This window comes from Panonychus citri, unplaced genomic scaffold (assembly GCF_014898815.1).
Source record: "Panonychus citri isolate SS breed McGregor unplaced genomic scaffold, ASM1489881v1 Contig00140, whole genome shotgun sequence".
Taxonomy (NCBI): domain Eukaryota; kingdom Metazoa; phylum Arthropoda; class Arachnida; order Trombidiformes; family Tetranychidae; genus Panonychus; species Panonychus citri.
The window spans coordinates 1,292,514-1,311,264 of NW_026515545.1; the positions used below are offsets into that span (position 1 = coordinate 1,292,514).

At 32.8% G+C, this 18,751-nt stretch overlaps 7 protein-coding genes across 8 annotated transcripts; 3 read left to right on the top strand and 4 right to left on the bottom strand.

The window, feature by feature from the left end:
• Positions 1 to 29: 29 nt before the first annotated feature.
• Positions 30 to 1,477, top strand: LOC128395019 (PRELI domain-containing protein 1, mitochondrial-like). Its single transcript, XM_053355405.1, has 2 exons — positions 30 to 621; positions 763 to 1,477. Exons 1-2 carry the CDS (start codon positions 530 to 532, stop codon positions 1,322 to 1,324), a joined length of 654 nt encoding a protein of 217 aa, XP_053211380.1. The 5' UTR covers positions 30 to 529; the 3' UTR covers positions 1,325 to 1,477.
• A 128-nt stretch (positions 1,478 to 1,605) lies between these two features.
• On the bottom strand, positions 1,606 to 3,231 carry LOC128395020 (peroxiredoxin-2-like). The gene is made up of 5 exons (XM_053355406.1): positions 3,072 to 3,231; positions 2,812 to 2,963; positions 2,603 to 2,738; positions 2,222 to 2,456; positions 1,606 to 1,919 (listed from the first exon to the last, which is right to left on the bottom strand). The coding sequence occupies exons 1-5, from the start codon at positions 3,102 to 3,104 to the stop codon at positions 1,840 to 1,842; spliced, it is 636 nt and encodes a 211-aa protein (XP_053211381.1). The 5' UTR covers positions 3,105 to 3,231; the 3' UTR covers positions 1,606 to 1,839.
• Positions 3,232 to 3,898: 667 nt separating this feature from the next.
• On the top strand, positions 3,899 to 9,914 carry LOC128395017 (cytoplasmic aconitate hydratase-like). Its single transcript, XM_053355402.1, is given in 10 exon segments — positions 3,899 to 4,290; positions 4,532 to 4,624; positions 4,729 to 5,035; positions 5,502 to 5,765; positions 6,933 to 7,326; positions 7,593 to 8,893; positions 8,972 to 9,119; positions 9,210 to 9,297; positions 9,300 to 9,517; positions 9,592 to 9,914. Coding segments are annotated over 10 exon segments (2,955 nt in total). The 5' UTR covers positions 3,899 to 4,277; the 3' UTR covers positions 9,721 to 9,914.
• LOC128395018 (uncharacterized) lies at positions 9,794 to 12,912 on the bottom strand. The gene is made up of 4 exons (XM_053355403.1): positions 12,170 to 12,912; positions 11,614 to 11,766; positions 10,176 to 11,221; positions 9,794 to 10,097 (listed from the first exon to the last, which is right to left on the bottom strand). Exons 1-4 carry the CDS (start codon positions 12,600 to 12,602, stop codon positions 10,020 to 10,022), a joined length of 1,710 nt encoding a protein of 569 aa, XP_053211378.1. The 5' UTR covers positions 12,603 to 12,912; the 3' UTR covers positions 9,794 to 10,019.
• A 427-nt stretch (positions 12,913 to 13,339) lies between these two features.
• LOC128394761 (uncharacterized) lies at positions 13,340 to 16,139 on the bottom strand. The gene is made up of 4 exons (XM_053355124.1): positions 15,312 to 16,139; positions 15,084 to 15,236; positions 13,701 to 14,712; positions 13,340 to 13,625 (listed from the first exon to the last, which is right to left on the bottom strand). The coding sequence occupies exons 1-4, from the start codon at positions 15,742 to 15,744 to the stop codon at positions 13,559 to 13,561; spliced, it is 1,665 nt and encodes a 554-aa protein (XP_053211099.1). The 5' UTR covers positions 15,745 to 16,139; the 3' UTR covers positions 13,340 to 13,558.
• Positions 16,140 to 16,149: 10 nt separating this feature from the next.
• On the top strand, positions 16,150 to 16,840 carry LOC128394771 (uncharacterized). Of its 2 annotated transcripts, none has more exons than XM_053355139.1 (2): positions 16,150 to 16,449; positions 16,547 to 16,840. In XM_053355139.1, exons 1-2 carry the CDS (start codon positions 16,300 to 16,302, stop codon positions 16,838 to 16,840), a joined length of 444 nt encoding a protein of 147 aa, XP_053211114.1. In that variant the 5' UTR covers positions 16,150 to 16,299. The 2 variants fall into 2 exon arrangements, 1 of the variants encoding a protein (XP_053211114.1); XR_008326456.1 differs by having other exon boundaries at positions 16,267 to 16,405; positions 16,547 to 16,782.
• An 88-nt stretch (positions 16,841 to 16,928) lies between these two features.
• Positions 16,929 to 18,648, bottom strand: LOC128394769 (ubiquitin-conjugating enzyme E2 N). The gene is made up of 4 exons (XM_053355138.1): positions 18,434 to 18,648; positions 18,011 to 18,112; positions 17,545 to 17,830; positions 16,929 to 17,421 (listed from the first exon to the last, which is right to left on the bottom strand). Exons 1-4 carry the CDS (start codon positions 18,461 to 18,463, stop codon positions 17,387 to 17,389), a joined length of 453 nt encoding a protein of 150 aa, XP_053211113.1. The 5' UTR covers positions 18,464 to 18,648; the 3' UTR covers positions 16,929 to 17,386.
• Between the last annotated feature and the right edge of the window lie 103 nt (positions 18,649 to 18,751).

Sequence of the window (18,751 nt, forward strand, 5' to 3'; positions counted from 1 at the left end):
GGTTCTTTATTTACACATTTGTTTTTTTTTCAATTCTAATTAAATTTGGGTCAGAGAAAGTGATCTATGGTTTTAATTTAATTTCTTTCCATTAATTATTTAATTTGTTCCAATTTTCTTTAAATTCCATTAATTGTTCAACTAGTGTTCTCATCACTGCCTAGTAACCGATTGATTTCCATCGCCATGATTGTAAAAGATTCACCTGGTTATCAGAGGTTAATCCTGTTCCTTTGAGCCAGAAACTTGAAACAATACATGTAACATTAATTAGTATTTGTTTCGCATTTTTTTTTTGTATTTTTTGCTCTCACTTTTGATCTTCTTCTCAAGGTTTTATCATTGGCCTCACCTTTACTTCTTTCTTACCTGTGTTATTATCTAAAATTATCTAAATCTCTTTTTACTATCACCGTTGGTGTTGGCATTGGAGAAATTTGTTCGTCGTGTTATTTTCGAGAAAAATCTCTCACATCAACTTTTTCCGGCTTGTTGATTTAATCTCTTCTTGTCTCTGTATGGAATCAATATGGTTCGTTTCATTGAAATGCTTGATAAATTCAACTACTCATGGGATCAAGTAGTTAGAGCCTTTTGGTGTCGGTATCCTAACCCTTATAGGTGAGTACTTATTGTCAACCTTTAATTGTCCTCATTTATTTTATTTTATTTGTAAACAATTGACATTATCTAATTATGTTATCTTTTTTGTTTTTCATTTTCTACTCCTTTTTTTTTGTCTCCTTATCACTTAACTAATAGTAATCATGTATTAACTGAAGATACCATTGAGAGATATGTCGATAGTGATGGTCGTCTAATTAGTAAACGATTAATTTGTAAAACAAGTCGACCACCAGGATGGGCTGAAAGATTTGTCCCATCTAGAATATGTTATATCCTTGAGGAATCAATGGTTGATCCAGTGAACAAAATTTTTGAGACCAATACTCGTAACATTGGAATGCAAACAATAATGACCGTTGATGAGAATGTTATTTATCGACAATCAACCGATAATCCAACTACAACTCTTGCCGAGAGAAAAGCTTGGATTAACTCTAATATGTATGGTTTATCTAAAGCCGTTCAAGCCGTTGGAACTGAAAGATTTAAACATGGATGTACAAAAGCAGTTAAAGGATTACAATTAGTTCTGGATACCATGTATTCAAATGGGGAGACTTCAATTGACACAAGTAATACAATTCTTCATCCTTTACTCATGGAAAAATTGAAAGAAAAGGCTTTATCAATTAAGGAGAAAGCTAAATTAAAAGGAGTGCCTTTGGTTACGGTTGCTGCTTGCACTGAGAATCAATAAATTGGCGATAAATGATCATGAGAAATCACATGGAAACAAAAAACTTGCTCACCTGTTATTAGAATTGTTTAATTAACATACACACACACACTTAATAACCAATTGGATTATCGATAAAGAAAAATAAGAATAATATTAATGAGTTGACATTGAGTTTAGAGTGAATGTCGATTGATTTGATTAGTTATATTTCTAGTCTTGGTTTGCTGATGACATAATAATAATGGAAAACGGAAAAGGTGAAAAACAAACAAAATATAAACAAATGGAACAAACAAAAGTTGTCACCTTTTTGTGAATAACTTTTAATTGTGGTAATTTTGGATTGACAATTTCTTTTTATAAATCTAATAATTAACTTTGGATTAATTGATATTTTCACCTTACTTTTCCCCCTCAATCCATGAAAAAGTTATCTATTATTATCTATGTTTTTCTTTTACTTTCTTCTTCTTAACATCATATTGTCCATTCTTGTTAATCCTCTAAAACAAAACGATTGATTGTTAATTCTGTTAATTAGCTTTCTCAAAATAAGCTTTGGCATTTTTAGGATCAATGGTTGGAGAATCGGGTTTCCAATTAGCTGGACAAACTGTAAATTATATAAAATAACAAGAGAAGAAACAAAGAAAAAAAGAAATTGTAATAATAATATAACGAAATAAAAAGCAATAAATTAAAAGAAACTATTGTGATTAACTTTGATTATTGAGAAAAATTCTCACATCACAAAATCGACCTTTTTTTTTCGAGGTAAACAAACTAGACACAATTACGGAAGCAGATGAACAGAATTAAACATTAATTGGGTTCGAGCCAAATTGTTGAAGATTCAAATTGTTTTCCGTAATCATCTAGTTGATTAAACTCTGATTTCTCCAATTGATTACTAACCTTCACCATGTTTCTCGACAAATTGGAAAGCTTGGATTACTCTTAAAGCTTCATCGACTGATCTTCCAACAGGTAAATCGTTGATTGTTATGTGTCGAACAACTGATTTAGGATCGATTAAGAAAAGTCCACGAAGAGCGATTCCCTCCTTCTCTAAGAGGACACCATAGTCTCTGGAAATTTGTTTATTCAAATCAGCGACCAATGGAATTTGCATTTCACCTAATCCTCCATCCTGAAGAAAATAATAACAAATACAAAGAGAATCAGAAATAAATCCGAATTGATTGCAACTTGCAATTTGGAAGATTTAACAACATTTTCCAGGAAACTATTTAGTTGATTGTCTTTTAGATTGGAAAGGTTTTCAATCTAATGTACCTTTCTTGGTGTATTGATCCATGCAAGGTGAGTGAAATGTGAGTCAATGGAAACAGCGACAGGCTCAGCATTGAGAGCTCGAAACTCGTTGGCACGATCACTGAAAGCGATAATCTCAGTGGGACAGACAAAAGTACTGAAAAGAAAAATAAACAAAATGATTATTTTATAGATCAAATCAATTGAATTTCCCTTAAGAATATCCTTACAAATCTAATGGGTAAAAAAAGAGAACCAAATATTTCCCATGATAATCACTTAATTTGATGGGTTTAAATTTCTTATCGACAACGGCAGTGGCTTCGAAATTAGGAGCAGGTCGTTGGACACTTATATTCCGAAAGCTATTGAACATTGAAGCCTAAGAACGAAAATAAAATAATAAGAAAAGAAAAGTAAACAATCAAAACTGAAAGAAAATAACAATAACATTACGGTGGAACCAAAGAATTACTAATTGATCGCTTACCCGATTAAGAATACGAGAAAAAAGACCAGACATGATTACAATTTAAAAGGAGAATTACAGAGAAACAATTTAATTTCCAACGATAACAATCAGAATTAATCACCAACAACAAGAACAATTTGTCTTCAACAATCAAAGTCATGAAAACACATGAACGACCAAAGGGCTCATATAATAATCTCCAATTGTAATTTCTTCAATTTCTCTATCAATTTATGTCGATCTTTTCATCTATTAACTGACCTTTGGCTATTTCGTAATAATCAACTAACTAAATCTCAACAATTTGCTACAATCTAAGCTGATCTGATCCTATTAAATTCTAGGATCTTAACTCTCGAAGCAAAATCCATCACCGGAATTATGAACCTGAAAGATAAACAATCAAAGTGAATTAGAAAACTAACTATTGAGCTAATAAATGAATCGTTAGAAATTGGTACTAATTAAGTTTCGATGAAAGTATCAACCGAATTGAATATTTATATTATGATCTAAGTAACGAACGATTCAAAAAATGTTTACGAACGAAGCGGAAAAATCACTAATCGTAAATGTCTCATAACGAAGTGGAAATGATGAGAAATCCAAGTCACGGTGAGGTCATTTTCCAAGCGGAAAGAACGATCTGTTCCCAAATCTCTCAGAAAAATATCCAATTAAAATAAACTAATATTCAGTTGTAAAGGTTAATTGAAAGTCGAATTGAACATTTCGTTTCCTCGTTCGCATGTTAATCAATCAAAGGTGAAGAATTGAACAAAAAAATCTTCTCACAATTTCATCTCTTTTTTCATATTCTCCATTTGTTTTCCATCAACAATTAACACCTCATGTTAATTGTTGGGAGATAATTAAATCAGACAATTCGATTGTCATTAAATCAATTCTGTGCTTACGTGACTTTTACTGGGGAATAGAAGACAAACTAAGAGTGAGACCCTCTCTCTCTCTTTTTCTCTCTCTTTTCTCTTTTCTATTCAAGTTTAATTTTCCATTTTTCTGTTGAGTTTATTTTCTCATCTCCAACTAATAACATTCTAATTTCCACCAAGTTAATTTCTTTTTAATTTAATTACAATTACCTTTGATTGTTAATTGTTCGCCTTTTCATTTAATTAGTTAATTAATTGAAACAAGAAACAAATTGTTTTCTTTTTAAATTTGTGTTTATCTTATTAGTGTTTCCATCTTGAAGTAAAAACAATGACTCGTAAAGGTAAACATTTGATTCTTGTTTCAACTAATTTTCCATCTTAATTGTGATTAATTGATTAACCTTTAATTGTCTATTTGTGTTATCGATGTTCCAATTTCTAATTAAATCTATTGATGGTCATTCTTTCACCTGATCAGCTGTTTCTTTGTTCTTTTTTTTGTCTATTCTCTTTTTTTTCCTTCTATTGGTCATCACATTTGATTTCTTTGTTTCTTTTTCTTTGTTTTTTTCATACCAATAGGACAATCTTTCAATAATCTACTGGCCACTTTGGAGATCGCTGGTCAAACTTACCAATACTACGATTTGACTAAATTAGACCAAGAGAAATACAGTAAGAATATTAAATTGATATTCTTTTCTATTGTGGTCAATCATATCAGTTAATTTCTATTCCTGTTTGTTTGTCTCTTGGTTTCTTGTTTTCTTTTTCTTAAGGAAAACTTCCCTTTTCCATTAGAATTCTTCTTGAATCTGCAATTCGATCTTGTGATGGATTCCAGGTTAAAGAGAAAGACGTTGACATTATCCTTAATTGGGAAATTAATCAATCGGAAAGTATCGAGATTCCTTTTAATCCCTCAAGGGTAATTCTTCAAGATTTAACCGGTGTACCCGCTGTTGTTGATTTCGCTGCAATGAGAGATGCCTTTCAACGTCTCGGTGGTAATCCAGAGAAAGTTAATCCTCTCTGTCCAACTGATTTGGTCATCGATCACTCGGTCCAAGTTGATTATTCTAGAACGTACGTGTCTCAATAATAATATAATTTATTCCACAAATAATTTTCCATTAGAGTTAGCAAAATATTCTCAGGTCAAATTGATTTCATCCAGTGTCCACTCTCCTCTTCAACTACCATGATAAATTAACCGATAAGTTCCTAACCAAGTAAATCAGTTACAATTTAGACCTTTAAATCTCATTTGCAGTTGAACCTGAACTCTAATTTACATGATAAATTTAGTCAATTTTATCTTATTAACTTATTGACTTGACTATATTTATGTCAGATGACCTTTTACCTATTGTCCATCTTGCCTTTCTTTTTTTCTCTTTCTTTTGGTATTTATTTTCATATTTTACCAGAAAAAAAGAAAACAAATTGAAGAAGAAAATAATATTTAAGAAAAAGAAAAACAAAAACATGATAATTGTTCAGTTGAAATGATGAGATACGAAACCAAAATACCATTGGTTTCATTTTCCAGTATTTTAAACATGATGAGATTTGGAACCGGGAAATTTAATGGCAAAGACTCAACCCAAACTCCAGAACTTTGTGATGATTGTCAGAAAACTGGTAAATGCATGTTGGCAGGAAATTATATCAACAACAGTTCAATTCCGGTTCGATCGACATCCAATGGAAAATCAACCAATCCAATAATTAACGATATCGAAAGTTGGATACCCCATAGTTTCGACAAACTTCGTCAAGACTCTTGTCCCTTTCACCGACAACAAACCTTAGGGTTGGAACCTTAATTTTCTCTCTATCTGTGTGTCTTTCTCTCTCTCACTCTCTCTCTCTCTTTCTCTTTCTCTCTGTGTCTAATTCGAATTCCCAACTCACTCATTAATCTTAATCCAACCTTTAATCTCCTTTTAATCACCTAATCTTCACACGCTCTTTACACGCTCACATTATCCATAATTCACCCCGTAGGTTTACACAATCAATCTGATCAATTAAAAACATTGAAATTGATTTAAACTAATTCAAATTAACCCCAGTTAACCTGTAAATCAAATACTAATAATTAGCCGATAGATTTAATCTATAATTGGGAAACATTTTCATCTAATTTATCCTCAACCAGTTCATCAATCTCATTAACTTGTCTTTTCCTCATTCATATTAATCATTAATAATTTTCCATCTTCTTCTGTCAATTAGTTAACATGATCAATTACTTTTCTCTTAATTACATTCACTCCAACTAATAATAACTTTAAATTGAATAATTTTTTTTAATATTTCTTCTCTGTTTTTATAGTTGAAAACAAACTCATCAGAATTATAATCAACTGTTAATCAATCCAATTTATTGATTGATTCAATTTCCAATACTATGAAATGATATTTTCCTCCGCAACAAAACCACCTCAATCAGCTGTTAATTTAATTTGATTACTTTCCTGCTTGTCTGCTATTCACCATAACTCAGAGATGTATAATCATCATAATCATCATCAAGTTAATCATCAGCAATAATCTTTAACTATCATCACTAAACAGCTTTAAGTTCATGCACTAAATGATAATCAATTATCATTAATCCTCCTTAATTGTTCATATTATTGCATCAATAACTCAATTCCAACGTCAATTTGATTTGATTGTTTTTTATTTCCTCGTAATTTTTATAAATCCATTACCTTTAAGCTTTTTGATGTCTTAATCCCTTTAATCCATAATACTTTTTGAGAAGCGACAAATTGATTAAGCTTAAAACCCTTTTTCCAATTTAATATTGATTTAGAATTAATTCTAATTATGATGATCTTGTCAGCGATTAAGAGCAAACTGATATTTTGGCTGATTATCTGTTCTCGACTATTGTTGTTTGGATTAGAAAGAAACTTTTTCTACTAATTATGTTTTTGTATCTTCTTTTTTTTTCTTCCAATTCTAATAGAGCTGATTCTCTTCATCGTAATCAAGATATTGAATTCCAACGGAACCGGGAACGATTCCAGTTTCTTAAATGGGGATCTAAGGCCTTACATAACATGACCACTGTGCCCCCAGGCTCTGGTATCTGTCATCAAGTTAACCTTGAATATCTTGCCAGGGTTGTTTTCAATTCTGAGGGATTACTTTTCCCTGACTCACTGGTTGGTGCAGATTCACATACAACTATGATCAACGGCCTTGGAATTGTCGGCTGGGGTGTCGGGGGTATTGAGGCCGAAGCGGTCATGTTGGGTCAATCAATTAGCATGGTTTTACCTCAAGTAGTTGGGTACAAATTGGTTGGTAAATTACCTTCACTTGCAACATCCACTGATTTAGTTTTAACCATAACCAAGGTAATCAATTGATTATTATATTTTTTTTCATTCGATAAATTAATTGATCAATTGCAACTTAATTGCTTTTAAGGCAATTAATGATCGTTAGCTGAATCTATTACTCATTTATATTTAGTTACTTATCGATTTTCAGTAATTTTGATTGGGATTTATTACAATTTTAATGAAAAGAATCAATTTGATCATAAAATTTTATTGATTCAATGATCGGCTTGAGTGTAATCAACTATATTGATTCAATTTTTGTTTTCTCTATTTAATAGCATCTTCGTCAAGTTGGGGTTGTTGGTAAATTCGTTGAGTTTTTTGGTTCAGGAGTTGATGAATTGTCGATAGCTGATCGAGCAACAATCGCGAATATGTGTCCAGAATATGGTGCGACCATTGGATTCTTTCCTGTTGACGAAAAGGCGATCGCTTACCTGGAGCAAACAGGTAGAAGTGAAGAGCGAATCAGATACATTTCCGCTTATTTGAAGGCAGTTAAACTTTTCCGAGATTATCAAGATTCATCGGAAGATCCAGTTTTCTCTGAAGTTTATGAGCTTGACCTTTCAACCATTACACCGTCAACAAGTGGTCCCAAACGACCTCAAGATCGAGTTGCCGTTTCTGATATGAAGAATGATTTTCTTCAATGTTTATCAAATAAACCAGGTTTCAAAGGTTTCGGTATCTCAGCTGAATCATTGGATGATAAATCATCATTTTTCTTTGATGGTCAAGAGTATGTTCTAGGCCATGGGTCAGTGGTCATCGCGGCTATAACTAGTTGTACCAACACCTCTAATCCATCAGTTATGTTGGGAGCCGGACTTTTGGCCAAGAAAGCGGTTGAAAAAGGTCTTACAGTTGCTCCATACATAAAGACTAGTATGTCACCGGGATCGGGAGTGGTCACTTATTACCTTAAAGAATCTGGAGTTGCAGTTTTCCTTGAGAAATTAGGTTTCGATATTGTCGGCTATGGATGCATGACCTGTATCGGTAATAGTGGACCTTTACCCGATCCAGTTGTTGAGGCAATTGACCGAAAAAATTTGGTAGTTGCTTCTGTCCTTTCGGGTAATCGTAACTTTGAAGGTCGTGTCCATCCAAATACTCGAGCCAATTATCTTGCCTCACCTTTACTGGTTGTCGCTTATGCGTTAGCGGGCTCAGTTGTTATCGATTTTGAAACAACACCCTTAGGTAAAGATCAATCTGGTAACAATGTTTATCTACGAGATATTTGGCCTTCACGAGAAGAGATTCAAAATATCGAGCAAAGTTATGTTATTCCTGCAATGTTCAGAGAGGTTTACTCAAAGGTCACTCAAGGAAATGACCGTTGGAACAGCTTGGAAGTCAACGAATCAATCTCATACCAATGGGATCCCGAATCGACTTACATCAAATGTCCACCATTTTTTGAAAATATGACCGTTGATTTACCTCCGGTTAAGCCCATAAACAACTCTCGTGCTTTACTTTATCTTGGAGATTCGGTGACCACAGATCACATCAGTCCTGCCGGTTCCATAGCTCGAAACAGTCCAACTGCTAAATACTTAATGGACAAAGGGTAAGTTGATATAATACAACAGTTGGAAAATTATTAGATCTTCATTAAATAATTGTAATTTATATCTAATTCTTGCAGAGTTGAACCAAAAGATTTTAACTCGTATGGATCGCGACGAGGTAACGACGCAGTTATGGTTCGAGCGACTTTCGCAAACATTAGACTTGTTAATAAATTAGTTTCCAAGCCTGGATCTAGAACACTCCATATCCCAACTCGAGAAGAGGTAAAAGTTGATGAAAAATTGATTCAGATCAATTTAGAACTTTGAACATTTTATCAACAATAATCTCGTTGTTGTTATTATCACATTTAGTTATCCGTTTATGATGCAGCCGAAAGATACAAACAAGAGGGAACTCCGTTAATTGTCCTCGCTGGACGCGATTATGGTTGTGGTTCCTCTCGGATTGGGCAGCCAAAGGTCCACTTCTTCAGGGCATAAGGGCAGTGATCGCTGAAAGCTACGAGCGTATCCATCGAAGTAATCTCATTGGAATGGGAATTATGCCCTTACAATTTATCGCAGGTCAAAGTGGCCCAAGTCTTGGACTCACAGGCCATGAAACATTTAACATCGAAATTCCCGAATCATTAGCAATCAGACAAAAGACTAAAGTTACCGTAAGTTACTTTGAAATTAATTTCGATCTTTTAAGATCTAATCTAATTATCGAATTTTTTTCTTCTTCTAAAAGGTTCAAGGTAATGATCAAGTTAAAGAGTTCGATGTTCTCATCCGATTCGATACTGAGGTTGAATTGCAATATTATCTTAATGGTGGAATTTTACAATTTATGTTACGACGATTATTGAAACAATCGTAATTCCAAAATTGAGTTTAATGATCGTTTCGTATAAACGATTTTTATATAACATTCAATTACTAAATTAACTTGGTTCTTGTTGGAAAAGGATTTAATCTTATTACAAAGGAAATCTAATGGAGAAAAGAAAATTATTTCTACATTTATCTTGACAATTAAGACAAAAATGAAAATCTATTTACTTTTAAAATTAATCTTTTTGTACTGTTAATTTACGATCGTGTTAATCATTTTGGTTGTATAACCCGTTTGTATACAAAGAAATTAGTCTAACTGATTACAATAATTTATCGATAAAGTTAATTGTCGATCAATTGTTCCAGATCGTTGTCGATGGCATAAAGTGATTCATTTTCTCGTTGGGAAGATTGAACAATCTAGAGAAGATAAATAATATTAATAATTGATTATTAGGATATGTGATCGAAATTGTCAAATGGATTTAAATTACTCACTTGTAGGTCACTTTGGTTTTCATCATCTGATTGGTCAGTCTTGGTTGTCTTATTTGCATCATACCAAGAGGCTTTGGTCAAGTCTAACCACAACATAACTGTAAATGGATAAAACAATAAAATGGCCGCTAGTAGGTAAACCATTCCAGGATAAGTGCTGATGGTTAATTTAAATACAGTTGAATAAAAGAGACTTGAAATTGCTGGAGCACAAGATTCAATTGCTGAGAGAAGTGAGAAAACTTGTCCAATCTCATCGAAACTGATCATTCGAGATAAAAATGCTCGAATCGATATTGGCATGAGACCGGAAAACATTCCCGCTATAGTGGCCACGAAATAGGCTGTTGAGGTTAAAAATCCACCACGAATTATCATACCAGCTATCATTGAGATAACACCGATAATACCAAGACTTGTATCGGTGAAATGGAATCGTTTTATTAAAATCGGAATTAAAACCGATGTTGCCAATGATGGAATCAAAATTATGACCGACGAAACGTTTGAATAATATTTAGCGTCCCAGTGGTAAACTTTTTGTGCGAACGGGAAACCAATTGCACTGTCACCCATATAAGAAAGTAGAGCAACGGAACACATAAGCATACTATGCCATATACGGCAACGAAGGCCATTTTCCCGTTTCCGTGTACAGGTACGGAACATATTGATCACATTGGTAATGTTAAAAATATCGGCAAAGACGTGACAAAAGTTTCCGAAACATCCTTTCTGTGGTAATGAATTTTGTGTAATTACTGAATCGGTGATTGTCCTGTCAGGCTGGTCAATCGTTTCCTGATCGATTGAACCACTGAATGAAGATTCATCATTGATAATCAAAATTTTAGGCTTAGTGTCCGAAAGAGTTGACTCGGGTCCATTTGAATCGGCATCTCGGACGAAAATGAGAACCCAAAAAAAGGCAAGAGTACTACAGATCGCAGATACAAGGAAAACGCTGATATAATTTCGAGGTTGATTGTCAAGCCATGGATCAGTCGTCAAGATATAACCACCCAGGTAAAGAGAGATCGGTGTTGCTGTTAAGAGGAGGGAAAAAGATAAGATCAGTAAATATTATCATTTTCTTGATAAAAAAAAGGTAAAAAAAAGCATCAAAATTTTACAATGAGTTACAAACAAATAGAGAGAAAATCAGCCAATTAATATAAGATAATTAAGGCAGCTCTCCAAGTCTATTTGAAGAGATGAAAACTACTCGTGACACTAACACGATTAAAGATTATTGGTTTATCATTAGAACGTAAAAAAATATAAATGACTAATTGTCAGGAAACTGAGGGTGTTTTTCTTGGTCTCTGGTTCCAAGAAAAGAGATTAGATATTCAATTGAGTACTGAGGGTACAGAAGAACCAGTAAAGTTTTGTCTAATTGGCAATTGACACAATTAATGAAGATGATGATGATTACCAATGAATGAGAAAAATTCAAGAATCGCAAATCTTATTGCTCGAAACTTGGCCGGAGTTTTCCTGGTGATATAAGTATAAACTCCAGTATAAATTGTTGCGAATCCACCACTAAGCCCTCTGATTAAATCGGATATTAACATGAACATAAAATCTGTAATAAACAAATAAAGAAATTAATAACAATCAAAATGTGTACAATTAAAATGATTAATCATGATTCACTTAATAAAGATGAGAAAACAGGTAACAACATTATAATCAGTTGGTTTAAATAACTGCAAAGAGCAAATTAAAATTGTGATAACAATCAATTGGAATCAGATCAATCTCAATGTAATTTCAGGTAACCGATATAAATGAATATATGAGCCAGAAAATTACTAATTAATTACATAATGGAGATTATAAAGTAATAACTCAAATTGTACTGGATAATTAAAAGATAACCTTGAAAGGAAAACGAGAACGGGAAAACTAGAAATGAATTAAAGGTAAACAGGTAATAATTTGATTCTCCCGTTGATAAGTGGACAAAATTTGAGAGAAAAATTTACCTAATTTGAAATGTAGACAATTGTAGATGACAATTAGTGACCCAATGGTCCCTCCCAATGCTGGAGCTGCAAGAATATACTTCAGATGACTTGGATAAGTGTCGATCCAATAGCCGATGAAAAGTGATAAAAACATTCCGGGAACCGTGGAGATTATTGTTTGATAGTTTTTGAAAACAGCGGCCGTTGAGAGGACATAATTTTTGGCCTCTTCTTGGTCGGCATCGGTGTGTTCCAAATTGAGACAAATTGACTGATTAAGATTTAATTCGTTGAGACAAATTTTATCCTCGACAAGTTGATTGAGACTCACACCACTTATTGAGAATGAGATGAAAAAAAGCATCATGTAAATATCAATGCGAAGCAATTTAATCAACTCCAATTTTTCTTTCCATGTTAATCGTACTGGTTCAGGTTCCGTTGAATCCATTGTCAATTAGTTGATTAGTCAAACGATCAATTTAAAAGAATTATTTATGAAATTCGAAAAGAGTAAAAAAAATAATAGAATAGAAAAAATAAATTCTCATAGAATTGGCCAAATGGGCGAGTCAATGTGGACCAGTGACACTTAGAAAATTAAACTTTTTTTTATGATACAAATTTACAAAGAATTAATTAACTTAACTAATCAGTTTGGCAACATGTTAGTTAGTAAAATGGTAAACTAATAGTTAATCAACTTGATTAATTGATTTTGTAGTAAAAGAAAAAGAAATGAATGAAAAGTTGGTTCATTTGGAAAAAGAAAAAGAAAAACAATAACAAAGAAAAAACTCTAATCCGATAGATGGCACCACTTTTGTATTCGATTTGTTTATTGTTAATTGTTGATTCTAATTAGTGTTTATCCTTGATATTTGCTGTTAATCACGATTCGTTTTGAATATTAAGCAAACTCGAGTCATTTCTGTGGAACTGATTATGTCGTTGTGAATATAAAACTTACTAAATTCGTGAGATAATCAAACATTTTCCCTTATTAGAGTTTCTAATTTTCAACTGATCATGTTTATTGTTATTGAGGATTAATTGATTGTTTTATTGACCTTAATAACAGTTAAGCATATTAGTTGTCATCCAGTTGTTGAATTTAATGTGTAGATGTTTGTTTGTTTACTTAGAATCTTCTCATGAATGGATTAATTAACCGTCTGAATGATTGAATTGAAAGGAAAGAGTTTTAAAACTTGAGGTAAATTCATTTTTAATTACTGAATTAAGAATATTCAAATAGTCAAAGTTAATTGTTCAAAGAGATATAAGGACAAATTTGGTTATCGGTTTCGGTCTTGATTTTCATCATCTGATTGGTCAGTTTAGGTTGTCTTATTTGCATCATACCAATAGACTTTTCTTTAATTTATCGATAAAGTTAATTGTCGATCAATTGTTCCAGATCGTTGTCAGAGGCATAAAGTGATTCATTTTCTCGTTGGGAAGATTGAACAATCTAGAGAAGATAAATAATAATAATTAATGATTAGGATGTGTGATCGAAATTGTCAAATGGACTTAAATTACTCACTTGTAGGTCACTTTGGTTTTCATCATCTGATTGGTCAGTCTTGGTTTCTTATTTGCATCATACCAAGAGGCTTTGGTCAAGTCTAACCACAACATAACCGTAAATGGATAAATCAATAAAACACCAACAATTAGGTAAACCATTCCCGGATAAGTGCTGATCGTTAATTTAAATACAGTTGAATAAAAGAGACTTGAAATTAACGGAGCGCAAGATTCAATTGCTGAGAGAAGTGAGAAAACTTGTCCAATCTCAACGAAACTGATCATTCGAGATAAAAATGCTCGAATCGATATTGCCATAAGACCGGAAAACATTCCCGCTAATGTGGCCACAAAATAAGCACTTGAGGTCAAAAATAGTCCACGAATTGCATTACCCATTATCGTAGAGATACAACCAATAATACCAAGACTTGTATCAGTGAAATGCCAGCGTCTTATTGAAACGGGAATAAAAATTGAGGTCGCCAAGGCGGGAATCAAAACGGTGACCGACGAAACGCTTGAATAATATGCAGCGTTCCATTGGTAAACTTTCTGAGCAAATGGAAACCCGATTGCAGATTCACCCGTGTGTGCGAGTTGCACAAAGCAGCACATAAGCATAACATTCCAAATACGGCGACGAAGGCCATTTTCCCGTTTCCTAGTGCAGGTACGGAACATTTTGAGAACATTGGAAAAGTTGAAAATATCTGCAAGTACATGAGAAAATTTCCTGCAGCATCCTCTTGATGGATCTTCATTTCTCAGGCCAATTATTCTGTCAGGTTGTTCATTCGCTACCCGAGTAGATTGATAACTAAAGTGAAGGTCAGATTTTGTAGCCAAAGTTTCAAGATGAGAGTTTGTTGAATCGGAATCTCGGATAAAAATGAGAACCCAAAAAAAGGCCAGAATACTACAGATCGTGGATACCAAGAAAACGCCGATATAATTTCGAGTTTGATTTTCAAACCATGGATTAGTCGTTAAGATACTACCACCGAGAGAAAGTGAGATTGGGTTTGCTGTTAAGAAGAGAGAGAGAGAGATAGAATCAGTAAAGATCATTGATCTATCAATCAAATCAATAGAAAATTACAACTTTGTAACAGAGAGAATTTGGTTGCGATCGAGTCTGTTTTCGCAAATTTGGACTTGACTCTCGAAATCTCATCAAAGTCAAAATGTAATAGAGTCAAAGATAATTATCACATTAATAAAAGCGACACGGGGCATCGGGTGTCTCTCTATCTCCACTGCTGAGCCAGAAAAGTATATAAGTAAATGAGGGTGTATTTCTTGCTCTCTGGTTCCAAGAAAACTCAATTGAGATTTTCACCCAGAGTATACATACACTAATTAACTATTGATTGATTAACTGTTATTACATAATTACCAATGAAGGTGAAAAATTCAAGAATTGCAAATCTTAAAGCACGAAACTTGACCGATGTTTTCCTGGCGATATAAGTATAAACGCCAGTGTATATTATCACAAATCCACCGCTAAGCCCTCTGATTAAATCGGATATTAAAAGAAACATATAATCTGTGAATGAAAAAAACTACAAATTAATTTGATTCTCCCAATGATTAGTGGACAAAATTTGAGAGAAAAATTTACCTAATTTGAAATGTAGACAATTGTAGATGACAATTATTGACCCGATGGTCCCTCCCAATGCTGGAGCTGCAAGAATATACTTCAGATGACTTGGATAAGTGTCGATCCAATAGCCGATGAAAAGTGATAAAAACATTCCGGGAACCGTGGAGATTATTGTTTGATAGTTTTTGAAAACAGCGGCCGTTGAGAGGACATAATTTTTGGCCTCTTCTTGGTCGGCATCGGTGTGTTCCAAATTGAGACAAATTGACTGATTAAGATTTAATTCGTTGAGACAAATTTTATCCTCGACAAGTTGATTGAGACTCACACCGCTGATTGTGGTTGAAATGAAGAAAAACATGACGAAAATATCAATACGAAGGATCTTAATTAACTTCAGCTTTTCTCTCCATGTTAATCGTGTTGGTTCAGGTTCCGTTGTGTCCATTGTCCGAAAGAATGAAAAAAAAGTTCCAAGTAAACAAAAGAAACAATAGAATAACTAATTATCATAGAAACTACTCAATATTCAATTGGTAGTTAGACTAATTAGTGTATCAACTCAAGAGGTATTTTCCATAATTATGATGATTAAGCTGTTAATTAGGAATGAAACTTTTCTAGGAAATTTATCTCCTTCATCTTCACTTCAATCTAACAGGACGTGATTTCTCATTATTGGCACCGATTGCAAATCGATGAGCTCAACTGATTGAAACAGGTAAAGCTCACGTGAGATTAAGTAAATTGTGATTAAGTTAACAATTAAAAATGTTCGATAGATCGAATGTTAAATCGATACATTATCCAGCTGATTGATTTAAACGAAAATCTTAACAAAACAAAATCTAAACAATAAAAAATAATTACAACAATTAGGTAACTTGTTTAGTCTTTTTCTTTTGTTTATCAACAATTATGGACAAATTAAGACTAATTGTAAACATGATTGTAAATCAAATCAATCATATTTACATTGACGTAGATTTAGTTCAAGTGAGAGATGGACTTTGATCCACTTTATCCAGTAATTGTTGATTATTATGTTTCTCTTGAAATTTGGCAATTATTTGAAATCTTCATATGGCAATTGATATTATCCAAAATCGGTAAGAATCGGACTTTCATGCTCATGGCAAGACGTTATGAGAGAGTAAGAGTTAATCCATTTTCTTAAACGAGAATCATTAATCCAAATCCATTATTTGATCATCATTACAACTTCAATTTTCCTTGTTTCCAATTTTTAGGATCCACAAATTGGTCGAGCGTTCAATCTAATGATGACAATCATTATAATCACTTATTTAATCCTGGTTGCCGATGATTGGTACAAGATAATTAGACGTGGAGGTGACAATTATCCAAATTTCCTCGCTATATGGAGACAATTGTTGATCCCTTTTCCTGAGTCTTTCCGTCAACGTCAAGTGCCACTTTTTAACTTCGGTAATCCGGATGATCCAAATGACCACGATACAGATGAGGATGACGACGATAACAATGATGATGATGCCAATGAGAACATGATGGTTGATGAATAATCGAAAATGTTTGTCTTTCCATTGGAAATAAGAGATAATCCAAACTCCATACACTTGACATTATAAATTTGAGAGAAAAAAAAACTAATTGTTTTTTTTCATTATAAGTTCGGAGCAATTTAATGACTATCGTTAAGTGATTAAATACACCCAATGTTAGTTTTCTCATTTGAATTAAATTGTTCATCAATTATAATTGTAATTGTAAGTATATCTCTAGAAAAGGTTTGGTTTTTTGTTTGTTTGTGTTGGAAGAGAGAGAGAAATAGATAATTAAACAAGATCAAGAAAAGAGAAAGAGATGAAAATGATATTGAAAAGTTGTATTTGGTTGAGAGAGAGAGTGAAAATAAAGGCAAGAAATCAAAGTAAGTGGTTAGAAGGAATTAAAAATTAGTAAACAATTAAGATTAACAGCTTAATCATCCACAAAATAATCCTCCAAGTTAATTTCTTAATTCAGAATGTTGGTATATAGTATTTTTTTTTTCTTGTTCGAGTTGAGAAATTTATCCTTCAATCTCTTTCAAGCATCACACATACACTTTATTGTAATGCATATAGTCTAGTCCAATCTCGAGCTGAATAGAGAAAATGAATGAAAGAGAAAAGAAAATTCAACCATTAGAACGTTTTGTTTGTTTTTTATCGATTATGATTTGTTACAATCATTAGGAAATTCGTTTGTTGGAGTAAATGTTTACCTGTTTTAATAGCCTCGGTTTCATTAACTTTCCATTGTTCGGCAACATCATTGGCCAATGGATCATCAGGATTTGGTGCTGATAGAAGAGCTTGGATTGACAATAGAACCGTGCGAATTTGAAGAGCTGGACTCCATTTATCTTTTAGAATATCTAAACAAATTCTACCCAATTTATCGATATTTGGATGATAAATTTTTGTCATAAATCTAACTTTGGGAGCAGACATTGGATATTCCTCGGGAAGGAAAAGCTCTAATTTGAATACACCACCGTCAAAGGGAGACTATTGAAGATTTTAAGAAAAAGAGTAAATTAGTTTGTTTGTTTTCTAGCAAAAAAATAATAAAATAAACCAATAGAAAGACAATCAAGTTAACGGGACAAGAGGAGCAGTTTGGGGTGGGGAGGAGGAGAAAAAGATAGAGAGAGAGAGAGAGAAGAAGATGAAAGGTAATTTAAATACCCCTTCTGGTCCAGCAACTACAACATGAAAGTATCTAGCATTATGTTCATCGGGAATAGCACTGATTCCAGGTACAGGCTCAGCCATTAACCTTTGAGTTTCCTAAAAATTGATGACAAGGAAAGAGAAGAAAAAAAAGAGAAAGAAAAAAAAGACCAATTAGCGAAACATGAATAGAGAATAAAAAAGATAGACAGAGAAAGAGAGCAAATAGAGAAAGAGAAAAAGAGAAAGCACCATCAGAAGAAAACAGCGAATTATCAATAAAGCAAACAAAGAGAATATAGAAATTGAAAGGAAAATAGTTTCATGGTGAAGAATAGAATTAAGAAAAGGAAGATAGAAAATGAAGAAAATTGCAAAATTGATTAAAAGAAAATTGTCAATTTGTTTTGTCCAAATTGAAATTCACAATTTGCTTACCTTGATTATCCTTCTTGGTAATGCAGCCATTTTGAGTAGAGATTGTGTAAAGATGTGCAAAGCTTTCACCTTAAATCACTTGCAGTTAAAAAACCTAAACAATCAAATTAAATAAAAAAAGAAGAAAAAATCGTATCAATTAAAGAAACAATTAAAAAAAAGATCAATTGTAATTGTGATTAATAAACAGAGACCACAAAGATAAACAACATAAATAATAAAGAGAAAAGAAAAAAAATTTAGAAAAAAAGAGAAAAGTTAAAAAATCGATCGACAGATGGCACTGCATTGGAAGAAAAAAAGTAAGATAAAATGTAA

What these genes read in the sequence shown, in the direction of transcription:
- LOC128395019 (XM_053355405.1), top strand. Translation starts at nt 530, where the DNA reads ATGGTTCGTTTCATTGAAATGCTTGATAAATTCAACTACTCATGGGAT. An exon ending in CGGTATCCTAACCCTTATAG is followed by an intron (nt 622 to 762) that starts GTGAGTACTTAT and finishes CTTAACTAATAG; the next exon opens with TAATCATGTATTAACTGAAG.
- LOC128395020 (XM_053355406.1), bottom strand. Translation starts at nt 3,104, where the DNA reads ATGTCTGGTCTTTTTTCTCGTATTCTTAATCGG. An exon ending in TTTCTCGTATTCTTAATCGG is followed by an intron (nt 2,964 to 3,071) that starts GTAAGCGATCAA and finishes TTTCGTTCTTAG; the next exon opens with GCTTCAATGTTCAATAGCTT. An exon ending in TTTTTTTACCCATTAGATTT is followed by an intron (nt 2,739 to 2,811) that starts GTAAGGATATTC and finishes TTTTCTTTTCAG; the next exon opens with TACTTTTGTCTGTCCCACTG.
- LOC128395018 (XM_053355403.1), bottom strand. Translation starts at nt 12,602, where the DNA reads ATGGATTCAACGGAACCTGAACCAGTACGATTAACATGGAAAGAAAAA. An exon ending in TTGTCTACATTTCAAATTAG is followed by an intron (nt 11,767 to 12,169) that starts GTAAATTTTTCT and finishes TGTTTATTACAG; the next exon opens with ATTTTATGTTCATGTTAATA. An exon ending in TGAATTTTTCTCATTCATTG is followed by an intron (nt 11,222 to 11,613) that starts GTAATCATCATC and finishes TCCTCTTAACAG; the next exon opens with CAACACCGATCTCTCTTTAC.
- LOC128394761 (XM_053355124.1), bottom strand. Translation starts at nt 15,744, where the DNA reads ATGGACACAACGGAACCTGAACCAACACGATTAACATGGAGAGAAAAG. An exon ending in TTGTCTACATTTCAAATTAG is followed by an intron (nt 15,237 to 15,311) that starts GTAAATTTTTCT and finishes TTTCATTCACAG; the next exon opens with ATTATATGTTTCTTTTAATA. An exon ending in TGAATTTTTCACCTTCATTG is followed by an intron (nt 14,713 to 15,083) that starts GTAATTATGTAA and finishes TCTTCTTAACAG; the next exon opens with CAAACCCAATCTCACTTTCT.
- LOC128394771 (XM_053355139.1), top strand. Translation starts at nt 16,300, where the DNA reads ATGGACTTTGATCCACTTTATCCAGTAATTGTTGATTATTATGTTTCT. An exon ending in TGGCAAGACGTTATGAGAGA is followed by an intron (nt 16,450 to 16,546) that starts GTAAGAGTTAAT and finishes TCCAATTTTTAG; the next exon opens with GATCCACAAATTGGTCGAGC.
- LOC128394769 (XM_053355138.1), bottom strand. Translation starts at nt 18,463, where the DNA reads ATGGCTGCATTACCAAGAAGGATAATCAAG. An exon ending in TAGTTGCTGGACCAGAAGGG is followed by an intron (nt 17,831 to 18,010) that starts GTATTTAAATTA and finishes AATCTTCAATAG; the next exon opens with TCTCCCTTTGACGGTGGTGT. An exon ending in AACCGAGGCTATTAAAACAG is followed by an intron (nt 17,422 to 17,544) that starts GTAAACATTTAC and finishes TTCTCTATTCAG; the next exon opens with CTCGAGATTGGACTAGACTA.